The 13,674-nt window shown below is 47.8% G+C and overlaps 1 protein-coding gene across 2 annotated transcripts in view; it reads left to right on the top strand.

Moving 5' to 3' along the window:
- The window catches only part of LOC105493325 (transmembrane protein 132C), a 434,894-nt gene that overhangs the window by 408,121 nt on the left and 13,099 nt on the right, over positions 1-13,674 (top strand). For both annotated transcript variants that reach the window (XM_011760893.3, XM_071070804.1), the window contains one exon: positions 12,752-12,957. In XM_011760893.3, coding sequence (XP_011759195.2) covers positions 12,752-12,957 — 206 coding nt within the window. The remainder of the gene's footprint in view (positions 1-12,751; positions 12,958-13,674) is intronic.

The raw sequence follows: 13,674 nt of genomic DNA, 5'->3' as shown, positions 1-13,674 counted from the left end.
AAATGAGACACTGCCGTCACTCAATCAGAAATCCTGGGGCTTTCTGTCATTGAGTCAGGCTGAGCCACGTGACCATCCTTGAACCAGTCCTGCAGCCAGGGGAGTGTGATGGACACCACTTAACTGTGTGGCTGAGGCCAAGACCTCAACACATAGACCGGCCGTGGGGATGTGGGCAGAGGGTCCCCTGGAAATAGTTTTTAAATGGTTGCAGAAAATAGAATAAGAGAATGCTGGGCAGCAAAACTATTAAATAGCAAATGTGTATGTATCTGAGTTGAAACTCAGCCAGGCTGCTTGCTCAGTGTGCTTTGAATTGTCTTCTTACAGTACCCGGCTTCCTCTTAGAGGATTAATCATGACCAGGCTTTGTGGGCCTAATGACAACTTTTTGTATGTTTTTCTTTTTCTTTTTTCTTTGTTTCTTTCTTTTTTTTTTTTTTTTGAGACAGAGTCTCACTCTCTCACCCAGATTGGAGTGCAGTGGCACAATCTCAGCTCACTGCAACATCCGCCTCCCAGGTTCAAGCAGTCTCCTGAGTAGCTGGGATTACAGGCATGTACCACCCTGCCCAGCTAATTCTTTGCATTTTTAGTAGAGATGGAGTTTCACCATGTTGGCCAGGCTGGTCTCAAACTCCTGACCTCAAGTGATCTGCCTGCCTCGGCCTCCCAGAGTGCTGGGATTACAGGCGTGAGCCACTGTGCCCGGCCTGTTTCTCATTTTTATACCTTTCTTATGTTCTCTTCTTGTCCTCCTTGCTGAGAGGCTGGTGGAAAGAGTGGCACCGATGGGTCTGGGCTGGGGAAGATATCCAACAAAATTACCCCTTATATTTGAGAGGATGATTTTGGTTAACAGACCCAAACTGAATTAAGGGGGAAAACATCTAGGGGTTCCTATATCTGAACAGTAAGAGATTTCCTGGCTTCCGGGATGGCTGGATCCAGGGACTCAAATGAAGTAATCAGTATTTTTATGTTATTTCCGACTTTCTATCACTTGGCTCAGCATTCTCCACGCTGATCAGTGTCTCAGACAAGTTGTTCTGTCCTGCCATGGGTGCAGACAGCTACTAGACTGCATCTTGTTGTTGTTGTTGTTTGTTTGTTTGGGACAGATTCTCACCCTGTCTCCCAGGCTGGAGTGCAGTGGCATGATCTTGGCTCACTGCAACCTCAATCTCCTGGGTTCAAGTGATTCCTCTGCCTCAGCCTCCTGAGTAACTGGGACTACAGGTGAGCACTACCACGCCTGGCTATTTTTTTTATTGTTTTTTTTCATTTTTAGTAGAGACAGGGTTTCACCATGTTGGCCAGGCTGGTCTTGAACTCCTGACCTCAAGTGATCCACCCGCCTTGGCCTCCCAAAGTGCTGGGATTACAGGTGTGAGCCACCACGCCCGGCCCAGATGGTATCTTTACGGGTAGAAATCTAGCAGAAAAGAGCATGTACCTTTTGCCTGGCCTGGCCTGAATCAAAATCCTGAGGTCTCCTCTGATTGCTCCTGCTTAGGTCCTCTGCTAACCCCTGAGCCAATCGCTATGGCTGGGAATGAGAAGCCCTGATTGGCTTAGGCCATGGTCACATGATTTCACTCTTCTGGTTGGAGGCGGAGCTTCAGCCAAACTTCTAAACTGGAGTGGGGCAAGGGAAGACCCCCCAAGAAACTAGGGCTGCGGCTACAGGAAGCTCCATGGGATGACAGTGGGGTTTCCTCTCCTCCACCCCCTTATTCTTTGCCACCCGCTTGTTCCCTGTTCCAGCACCTCCACTCCATTTCTAATGTGGCCTGGGTTTGGGAAATCGCCCATGTCAGCCTCACCCATAAATGGGTTTTCCAAGCAATGGTTCCCGATCTAGCCAAGGGCGGAGAGGAATGGGAGAATGGGGTACTCTCTGGGTGTCTTCCAGCAAGGTGCCGGCCGTTGGTTCTCCTAGGAAGGCGTTGGTCCTGTATTGACTGTGAGAGGCCCCAGCACTGTTGGTGTGGCCGTTAACACTGTCTGTGTGTAGGAAGCTTCAGAAGAATGACTCCAAGTCAGAAAACGGATGCAGGAAGAAAATATCAGACATGTAACGCTATTGAAACAGTGCATCGCCCGCCCCAGGTGGGAGCGGTGTGTCCACACCCTGTCACAGTTTCCCAGGGCTGCCACAACACAGTGCCACAGACTGGTGACTTAAACAACAGATACTTACTTTCTCACAGCTCTGGAGGCCAGAAGTCTGGAGTTAAGGTGCGGACAGGGCCACCCCTCCTCCAAGGCCTCTAAGGAACAATCCCAGGCAACGGCTGCTGGCAGACACCTTGTTTCTTCCAGCGTCTGCAACGGGGCATTCCTTCCTTGGTTTGTAGATGCATCACCGCATTCTCTGCCTGCATCTTCACATGGCCGTCCTCACTGTGCTTCCGCTTCTGTGTTTTAGGGCTTTAGGATCTCGAGTGCCTTATTAAGGAGAAAGAAGGCAGATGGTACAGAGGGTGACCTGGGGCAGGAGCTGCGGGAGAGAAACTGCATGCGTGGTGCGGTCAGATCTGATTAAGGTTGTCATCCTGGAAGCCTCTCCCCACTCTCCTCTTCCAACCCCCTTGTAAACACCCTTCTGGGGCTAACACCTTCCGTCTACCCCGCCCTCTGCAGATTCCCATCTGCCAGGTCTGAGGTTTCTACCTGGCCACAGGCTTTCAGTGTGTCCCTGCTATTTGCAGGCACTGGGCTAATTCCCCTACTTGTAGGCTTTCTTATTTAGTTCTTCTGGTAAACCTGCTGCTCTCTCCTGGTGTGACACGCTCCGCCTACTTCTCTGACCTTGTACTGCCAACCTTCTTTCTCTTTCTAGAACAGGCCACAATTATTCCTCCCTCCAGGCCCTCACGCAGTGTAAGGGAGAGGTTAAGTGAGGCTTTTCTGGACCGAGATGGTTGCTTTCAAATCCAGCTCTGACTCCTGTTCACTGTGAGACCTTGGACCAGTTATTTGATTTCTCTGTTCTTTGCTTTCCTCACCTGTAAAATGGTTTGTGTGAAGATGAAAAGAATCTACACATATAAACTCTTATAACAGAAACTAGCATACAGCAGACACTTAATAAATGTTGGTCACCAGGCATGGTGGCTCATGCCTGTAATCCCAGCACTCTGGGAGGCCAAGGTGGGTGGATCACCTGAGGTCAGGAGTTTGAGACCAGCCCGACCAACATGGCGAAACCCCGTCTCTCCTAAATACAAAATATTAGCCAGGCATGGTGGTGGATACCCGTCATCCTAGCTACTTGGGAGGCTGAGCCAGGAGAATCTCTTGAACCCGGGAGGCGGAGGTTGTAGTGAGCCAAGATTGCGCCGTTGCACTCCAGCCTGGGCAACAAGAGCAAAACTCTGTCTCTAAATAAATAAATAAATAAATAAAAATGTTGGTGCCTCTTAAATGAATCTTTTCCTGGAACCCTCTTCCCCCATATCTCCGGCCTAAACGTCACCTCACGAGAGAGGTCTCTGTACCCTTCTCAGTCATGTTTTCTTATTTTATTTTTATTGTAGCATTTATTGCTCACAATTATATTTTCTTTTTACTTGTTATCCTCTATTCCCACTCTCTAAATGAAATCCTGTGTCTCCCACTCATTGCTGTGTCTCCATGCCTAGAAACACCGAGCACACAGGAGGGGCACAGAAAGTACTGGTTGAAAGAAAGAATCCTTGTTTCATAGATGAGGAAAATGAATCCTAGAGCAGGGCAGACGCAAGCACAACACAGATGCAAGCCAGTGTTCCTCACCACAACATTTGCATCCTACAAGGAAGCATGTCCTGTTGTCAGAAACTATGCCTTTCTCAGGTCCCTGCTGCCCTGACCCTCCATCCTGCCTGTCTCCTCGGCCCACGTGGGGCGGGCAACCAGCCATCCCCCCTTCCTCCTCCCCACGCCGGGCCAGGCAGCCCATGAGCGCTGCCAGACCCCCGCATGGACAGCAGTCCCGAGCCGAGAACGACGGGAGATGTGTCCAGGTCTTGGCAGCGTTGTGCATTGTCAGCTGGATAAAGTGTGATTTATCACAGAACAAATTTCTGCCTGGCCATTTGAATTCTGTTTGGCCATCATTTCACCGGGCAAGATGTAAAAGGGAGGGGAAGAGCACAGACATAGTCTCAGAAATATTGCTTAGCCCTGACTTTTCTCTGCCTTTTTCTTCTTCCTTCTCTTCCAGTGATGTCAAAGAAGTAGCTATAATGCACTTTTAGTAATGAGAGAACTGCTGAAATTGCACCAGAGACCTCCTTAAAATGTAAAACTTCAGCTCTGGCCGCTGCAGGGGAAGGGCACATTGCACAGGAGATGCCAGATCAGCCAGAAGTTCCCTGGGGTGAGAACAGGTGCAGGTGACGAGAGGAAAGGGATTCTCAACTAGTGTCCCAAAGTCAGGTCCTGGTGAATGTCCTGAAACGGTGGCCCCTCCAGGACAAGAATCTCTGACAGGGGCCTTCCCACATGCTGGGAAGCCTCCTAAATCGGGGATCAGGGCTCTGCCAGTCCCTGCTTTCTTCTCAACTTTGCCAGTGTCCTCTGCCTAAATAGGAGAGAAAATAGAATAAGATGAAAAGGTGAATGAGAGGTAAGGAAGAGAGGGGAAGCCATGTAAAAGCCCTTGAAAGTTACAGTCAGGACTGTCCACGTCCCATCTCTTAGCAGAATGAATCTGTCAGCAAGTCTGGGTAACAGACGACTGCAGTGTTTAGTTGTTCAAGACGATTGCAATTTATTCTTGCTTATGGGATTGGAGGAAGTAGCTATTAATGGTCAAGTTCCAAAGACTAGCAGGAGTACACATTTCCTAAGTCCAAGCTCGGACTGGTCCAAGCATAGCTGTCACTTCTGCTCATATTTTCCTGGCCAAAGCCCCAACGTCAATGGGGAGAGGAAAAGCCTGTCTGTGATGGAGGAGAAGGCAGGCTTCCCTGAGTGCAGAGCCAGCTCAGAATCATGGCTGAGAGCAGACCTCTAGGGTTGGCTGGCTGTGTTTAAATCCTGACTTATGAATACCAGCTGTGTGATCGTGGGCAAGGTACATCACCTGTCCACGCCTTGGTTTTCTCATTTGCACTGTGGATACGATAAATATAACAGTGCCCTCCTGTGTTTATAGCGTGGACTCAGAGAGATGACCCATGTGAGCCTCTTAGAATGGTGCCTGGATAACTGTGGCCAGTCAATGAATGTTTGCTGTTGTTATAAAGTAAGCAATCACTGATAAAAGTTCATCTCTTCCTGTGTGTGTGCATGCGTGTATGTGTGCATGCATGTGTGCGTGTGTGTGCATGTGTGCGTGTGTGTGTGATAGGTGGGTAGTGTTGGGGGCACTGGGTGAGCAGGTACCCCTGAGTGTCCCCTGAGCATAGGGAGTGTTCAGTGACCCAGATACCTGAGCACCTTTCCCTGCCAAGGCCACACGTGGTGGTTACCTTGGCAACCTTCTGCCCCATTGATGCTGAGACCAGCTCTGGCCATTTAATGCTCCATAGACTGGGGAGGCAAAGGAGGGAGAATTTCTGAAGCCCTTTAGTTGGACACCAAGCTGGGAAACATAGAAAGACCCCATCTCTAAAACAAAAATGTTTTTTAATTAGCTGGGCACGGTGGTGCATGCCTGTAGTCCCGGCTACTTGGAAGGCTGAGAAAAGAGGATTGCTTGAGCCCAGGAGTGTGAAGTTGTAGTGAGCTATGATTGCCCGAAGGCACTCCAGCCTGGACAGCAGAGCAAGACCCCATCTCTGTTGAAAAAGACAACAACACTGTGTAGGCCAAACGTGATGGGAGGCCACCAGTTTGCAAGCTCTGATTCATTCATTCATTCTTCAGCACGTATTTATTATTTATTGAGTATCCACTGTGTGTCAGGTGTTAGGCCCTAGGGATACAACAGTAAACAAAACAGACAAAAATCTCTGCCATCCTAGAGTTTAGGTTCTCATGAGGGAGGACATATAATAACCAAAGCGAGCAGGTAAAATCTGCAGTGCAGCAGATGGCAGTAAGCAATCTAGAGACAGGAAGCAAGGAAGAGGGAAGGGAGGTTCGGGGGAGTTGCCATTTAACATGGAAACGTCAGGCTGGACATGGTAACTCACGCCTGTAATCCCAGCACTTTGGGAGGCCAAGGTGGGTGGATTACTTGAGATCAAGGGTTCGAGACCAGCCTGGCCAACATGGTGAAACCTCATCTCTGCTTTAAAAAGTACAAAAATTAGCCGGGCATGGTAGTGCATGCCTATAGTCCCAGCTACCCGGGAGGCTGAGGCAGGAGAATCACTTAAACCCGAGAAGCGGAGGTTGCAGTAAGCCAAGATGGTGCCATTGCACTCCAACCTGGGTGACAGAGCGAGACTCTGTCTCACACACAAAAAAAGGAAATGGCAGAGAAAGAATCTTTGAGAAGTTGACATCTGAGCAAGGCAGGGATTCTTAGCCTCGGTGCTATTGACATCTGGGGTGGGTTAATTCTTTGTTGTGGGGGACTGGCCTAGACACTGTAAGACGTTGAGCAGCATCCTACCCTCCATCCCCTAGATACTGGCTGCAAATCTATCCTCCCATTTGTTACAACCAAGATGCCCAGAGATGCTCAAATGTCCCCTGGGGGACAGAATTGCCCGGGTTGAGATCCACTGTATTAAAGAGCTGAAGGACAGGAAGAACAAATCAGGCAAACAAGTAGGGGAGGAGCCTTCAGGCAAAGAGAACAGCATGTGCAAAGGCCCTGGGGCAGGTGTGCACCTGGCATGTTCAGGAACCAGCAGGGAGGCCAGTGGCTGGGTGGAGTGAACAGTGGGAAAACCACAGAAGATGCACAGGGAAGATAACCAGGCACATCAGAGAGGAACTTGTACATCATTTAAGGATTTTTCCAGAGCTGAAAAGGAGATATTATTTAAACATTTTCCAACAATAGCCCTAGATTCAGAGGCAACTGTTGAGAAGAGGCCCCTGGGTTGCAAGGACTCTGTTTCCAAACAAGCTCACAGTCTGAGGTTCCAGGAAGACATGAGTTTGGAGGATGCAGACCAACTCACTGCCTACCTCTAAGCCCTGGCATGCTTTCCCCGCTCACACTGTTTTCCCTTAACCCTACCTGCCCCTTCGATCAGCAGTCCTCACGTTCCAGGTTTGTGTGGACCATCTGTTCCCTGCCTAGACTTGGAAAGAGACAGCCTTTCCGAGTGGCCCCTGGGGTATGGGATGAGGAAATGCAGGCAGAGCCACTTGAGGAGAGGTTCCGGACTGCCACTGGCCCCTTGCCACGGGCATGCCACAGTTGCTGGACAGTGGCCTCTCTCAGCACCTGCCTTTCCCCTGCCCACCTGCCCACAGGAATGCAAATGACTCGAACAGTCACATGGCAGGAAGGACGACCTCAGCCAAGGCCATAATCCTAGTATCAGCAACATGGCTGACACCGTCCAGTCAAATCTTGAACCGACTCTTGCTGGCAGTTCTCACTTTACCTCTCTATCTTGGATGAGCCGCAACCATGGCAAGCCTCGGTTTTCTCATCTACAAAATAGGATCATAACTGCTGTCCGTAGCTCTAGAAAAACTGAGTATGAAAACAATAGGCAAAGAAGGCAAAAATGAAATTTTAAAAAAGCAAAACAAAAAGAAAACAGGATGGACAAATAGATGGCACAAATAATATGGTAGAAATAAATCCAAGTAAAACATCCATTGTAACTCACATGAATGTGCTAAAAGTTCCAGCAAAAGAATGATGAATTATAGAGAAAACATTCTTAAAAAAAATCATTATAAGTGTTTATTTTTACAGATCATCTAAAACATCCAGGATACAGAAGGCTCCAGAAAGGCTAAAAGTAAAAGAGAGAAAAAGACAAATCAAGCAAATAATAACCAGAAGAAACCTGGTGGTGTAGGAAGATAGGCAAAATTGATTTTATGGTAAAAAATAAAGCCTTATAAATTGTTTTTTTAAAAATGGGTTTCTTTTCTGTTTTCATGTTTTTACTGGAGTTTAGTGGTACGATCTCAGCTCACTGTAACCTCTGCCTCCCAGGTTCAAGGGATTCTCCTGCCTCAGCCTCCTGAGTAGCTGGGATTACAGGTGTTCACAACCACGCCTGGCTAGTTTTTTTGTATTTTTAGTAGAGACAGGGTTTCACTATGTTGGCCAGGCTGGTCTCAAACTCCTGATCTCAAGTAATCCGCCCGCCTCAGCCTCCCAAAGGGTTGGGATTACAGGCATGGGCCACCGTGCCCGGCCTTCTTTTCTGTTTTCTTTTTCAATTTTTTATTTGATTGTAAATTGACAGATTATAATTGTATATATTTATGCGGTACTAAGTGATATGATGTATAAATAAATGTGTTCTTAATACAATGATTAAGTCAAGCTAAGTAGCATATTCATCATCTCAAATACTCTACATTTCATGGTGAGAACATTCAAAATTTTCTCTCAGCAGTTTTGAAATGTACAATATGCCATTATTAACTATATTTATCATATCATGCAATAAAACACTTGAGCTCAAAGAAAAACAAAGAAAATGACATGAAAGCACCTTGCAGATGTGAACCAGGGATTGTTACGGTGTACGAGCATTTCATTCGTATTAACGGAGCAGGTCCACAAACTTGGGTGTACAAGAAATGTACATTTGATTTTCCTGTGTCTGAACTTCATTCAAGCACAACCTCAGTGCCCTGAGATGCACAAGAACCATACTAGGAGTTTGGTTTTTGAACACGATTAGTTTGAGATGCTAATTAGAGACCCAAATGGAGATGTGGAAGAAGCAGGTGGGTATCCAGAGACAGGAGTTGAGGAGCTGTCAGCACAGAGATGCACTTTCAAGCATCATAACTAAATGATTACCGTCATGAGCAGGATGTAGAGGGTGCAAGGAGCGGATCTCAAAGTGATGTCCAGAGCAGCAGCAGCAGCAACAGCATCTGCGGCCACTGGTTACAAATGCCCGTGTGGGTCCCCACCCCAGACCTGCCAAATCTGAGATGGACACTCGGCAGTCTGTGCCAACAGGCCCTCCCTGAGGCTTGCTCAAGTCTGAGAACCAGCTTGGCTAGAGGGCGATTCAGGCCAGGCTCCCATGGGACGTCCATGACTGACCAGCAGATGCCTCTGCTTTCCCCTCGGAAAGTGACCCCCAGGCTCTTCCTAGGAGGCAGGTGCCGTCTCAGGAAGGTGCCAAAGCCTGAGCGATAACAGAATATGGCAACTGACCATATGTGGCTCCACCAAGCCCCACGTGACCCCGCCGCCCCTGGGCCCTCACAGGCGGACACTGATTTCTGGGCCGTGGCTACCATGCATTCTGCCCGCACAGCTTAAACGTCGGAGTGAGTGGAGTCCAGTGGGCAGCTTTCTCAACCGGCAGCTCCTCCACAATGAAAGAGGAAAAGCAGTCTGAGAAACAAAGCCGAGGGACTAAAAAGACTCCCATGGGATTTTGGTTCCTTTCTGCAGATGAGCGGGCTCATTTTTTCATACGGTGGTTCTCACTGCTAGCCACTTAGGAGATGATTAATGCATCCTGAGATGTCCCCAGACATTTATGACACCTTCAGGAATAGCAGTGACGATGGCTCTATCATGCACGGCAACTTCATACCCTTGGCATTGCTCTTAATTATTTATATATTCGGGAGCGGCCAGGTTTCCTCCCACCAGAGCTCAGAAAGGTAATAAATGAGAAAAGTCAATGGTCTGTAAATTACAACACTGATTAAAGAAGTGATTACTGATATAACTCTTGCTCGGCTATTATGCTAATGCCTTCCCAGATCCAGGACAGTGTTTACCCGCTAATGACAAGCCTGGGACGGCAACTAAAATTGTCTTCCTTCTTTAATCAGCATGTAAACATTTTTAAACCACTCTTGACCATGAATGAGAAGATCCATCCATGTGTTCCCCTCCCAACTGCTCCCTGCCACTGTCCCCAGCAGATGGAGGAAATTCTCTCGGCCCAGCCCTCACCAGCTGCCTCTCCAAACAGAAGTGCAAGTTGAAGATGAAAATTGAGCCCAGAGTAGCCATCCATGGTTCCCGGAAGCTGGGGAAAGAGAGGGTGATCAGATTACAGGAGTTCTTCACTCAGCACTAAACGTTATTTGGCCGAGGCCACAGACCTCCAGAAGAGGACTCTGTTCTTTCCAACCTACATGATCTAGACAGCAGACAGATAAGCAAATCAGTAATTATAGCTTAGTATACTAAGTGCTATGTGAGGGGTTTCTGAGTGACTTCATTAACTCTGAAATGTTCCACTAAACTGTAAGTGTGTGCATTTCTCTAGCAAGAATTAGCTTTATGCATATTCTCAAAAGAGTGAATGACCCAAGAAAGGTTAGAAAACACTGCCTGAGCACTTTCTAGAAACTTTTGAATTAACTTCTTGTGTTTTTGTGGCTTTTGGCTCCATCTCATTTTAGTCTCTCACTGCATCTTCTATCAACCCCAAGATCCTTGATGACTCCCCTGAAGCAGGCATCCCCATGAAGGGAAGGCCCTCCTCATCCATCCCTCTGTCCATCTGTCTGTGCAGCAGTGTGTGCTTCCATCCATCAGTTTATCTATCCATCTGTCCAGCTATCTACCCATTTATCCACCAACAATTCACTTGTCCGTCTATCCATCTATCCATCCATCCATGCATCCACCCATCTGTCTGTCCATCGATGTATCCATCTGTCCATCTGTTCACCTGTCTATCAGTCTATCAACCTATTCGCCCATTTATCCACCAGCCATTCACTTGTCCACCCATCCATTCATATGTCTGTCCATCAGTGTGTGCATCCACCCATCAGTTCATCTGTCTATCCATCTGTCCGGCTATCTACCCATGTGTCCACCACTCATTCACCTGTCCATCCATCCATTCATGTGTCTGTCCATCAGTGTGTGCATGCATCCATCAGCTTATCTGTCTATCCATCTATCCAGCTATCTACCCATTCATCCACTACCCATTCACCTGTCTGTCCATCCATCTGTCCATTAGCGTGTGCAACCATCTATCAGTTCATCTGTCTATCCATCTACCCACCTATTCACCCATTTATCCAGCACCCATTCACCTGTCCATCCATCCATCCATTCATTCCTCCATCTGTCCATCTGTCTATGCATCAGTGTGTGCACTCATCCATCTGTTCATCTGTCTATCCCTCTATCCATCCATCCATTCATCCATGCAATATCCATTTCACTGAGCTCCTGCTTCATAAGCAGCTGGTGTAAGGAACCCAGAGGTGAAAAATAAACAAGAAGTACTTTTGCCTTCAAAGATTTCTTATTTAAGAGGTGATATGGACACCTGGGACCAATTTAAATCACATCTGATAAGCTTGGCTATTCAACAGGGGTCATATTGTTTCTCGATAACCCAACTTGGTTTCTATTTTCAGTTTTCAATTCATCAGGGTGACAGAAACAGAATGCCAGTCTAATTTCCAGGGGACTTAACTATTGCCAAGGCCTCGGGGAAGGGCACATCTTGTCTTATCGTCTTCTGTTCGCAGTTCCTAGGGGACATTTTTTACCGGTCACAGTCCGCACAGGTTACCTCCCCAATGGCCCTCATTGTTGTCCACGTTGCCCCTTCCTGCCTGCTTGAGAACACAGACATCATTCTGCTGTTTCCTTGCTACACTGGGAATGCCCAGTGGGCTGCTTGATACAGTCATATTTGGATGAATAATCTTGGAACGCAAAAGCCAAATACTTGCAAACTTTATTTTTTTTTTAGTCTGTGTGTTTATTTTTCTTTCTGCTCTGTCTCATCCCTTTCCTGAGACAGCAATCTGCCAGAAAGGGGAAAAGGAAAGGGAGGCACATAGGGAAAGGGAACACAGGTTGGTAATCCCTAATGTGATCGGCCGTTCACATAATGAACACTTACTATATAAACAATCCCATGGGGTCATAGAAGACTTATCCCAGGGACCCCTGAGCTGGGGTAGGTCCGGCAAATAGGGATGGGAAAGTGCTTCCAGGCGCAGGGACTGGCCTTACCAAAGCCTGGAGACCATGAAGAACCTACATCAGGCCTGCACGTGCAGGCAGGGGAGAGACCTCAGAATTAGTGAGAACCACGCTGGGGAGGAAGGCTCTACAGGCCCTTTGCATCCTTGGAGGGTGGATGAGGTGGGTTGTGGGTGCAGCTCACTTTCTGAAAAGTCACACCTGCCCGGGGTGCGAAAAACCTCTGGTGCTCACATCAAATCACTCAGCTAACCCAGATTCCAGCTACAGCTGCAGTTCTGTGCAAGTTCAAGTTCACTGTTTGATTGCAGTCTCACCTCAATCTGCTTTCTGTTTTCTGTCCCAGGCAGAGAAGCCCTCAACCAGCAGGAATAAGAGATGGTAGCTAAAAATATTCCCACCTCTTACTCCTCAGGAGGACAATTCCAGATGCTTTTCATGAAGCGTCTGAAAACTGAGCCCGGGGTCCCTGCAGCAGCCTCAAACATGCACCTTCCTGTTGGGTTTTCTTCTTTCTCTGTCTTCCTCGTCTGCTCCTTCACCCCTGCTCCCTGGGGTCAGCTCCCAATTACACTGAGTGCACCAAATCCTAGTCTCAGGCTCTGCATTAGGAGAAACCTGAATTAAGCATTTGTGCTTTGCAAGATAATAGGAAAAACAAAAAAAAAAAAGATGGTCTCCAAGGTCCCATGAACTTCTCCTCCATCCTTTCTCCCTCTGTCTTTGCAGGTGTCTGACCGCTGCGACTACATCTTTGTCAATGGCAAAGAGATCAAAGGAAAGATGGATGCGGTGGTGAACTTCACATACCAGTACCTGAGCGCCCCCCTGCATGTCACCGTGTGGGTGCCCCGCCTGCCCCTGCAGATCGAGGTCTCTGACACGGAGCTCAGCCAGATAAAGGGCTGGAGGGTCCCCATTGTGACCAGTAAGAGGTGAGCCTCGGATGGGGAGATGCCTTAGAGCCATAATAACAACTCTATTTACTGACCTTAACGCTAAAGGACCCAATGCTTTGGAGATGCTGGTATCATCTCAGCAATTGAATCTCCCCAAGGCTCCCAGATAACCCAGCCAGGCCCAAAAGCTGCTAAACAGCAGGTTCGTGTCAAACCCAGGTTGTCTGCACTCTACACCGGGGCTTATATGAGACTGTCTCTTGAAAGTGGCTCTCCCAAAATGACACGATGGAGTGAATACATTTTTTTAGCATCTTGGTTACCAGGCAATTTGAAGTTTGGTTTGTTTTCTCCAAAAAAAAGTCAGAGTCCTTCTCTGTGCTTTATGCATATCTATAAGCTTGAAATGTTCCGTGCAGATCAAATTATTGGATAAAATTTAATTGCATTTCTAATGGACGCTGGGCTCACTATTTTCTAAAAACCTCTGATTTGTTATCTGAGTTTCCGGACTGTCTGTCTGTCACATGTGAGAGTATGGGGCCTTGTTTTCTCAGCCCTGTGACTCCCGGATTAGCAGACATTAGCTAAGTGAAGGTGTTGCTGAGTTTGCAGCTTCCTGCCTGGAATGCTCTACCCCAGACCACCGGGACTCTTTTCCTGACAGTCCCCCAGGCACCAGGGCCTTTCTCGTAAGGGAGAGCGTCTCAAGAAGAGTGAGTAGGACAGTGAGATGCGGAATTGATCTCTACA

This window comes from Macaca nemestrina, chromosome 10 (genome assembly GCF_043159975.1).
Source record: "Macaca nemestrina isolate mMacNem1 chromosome 10, mMacNem.hap1, whole genome shotgun sequence".
Classification (NCBI taxonomy): domain Eukaryota; kingdom Metazoa; phylum Chordata; class Mammalia; order Primates; family Cercopithecidae; genus Macaca; species Macaca nemestrina.
The sequence above is the reverse complement of the archived record's forward strand: the minus strand, read 5'-3'. Positions and strand labels throughout refer to the sequence as shown.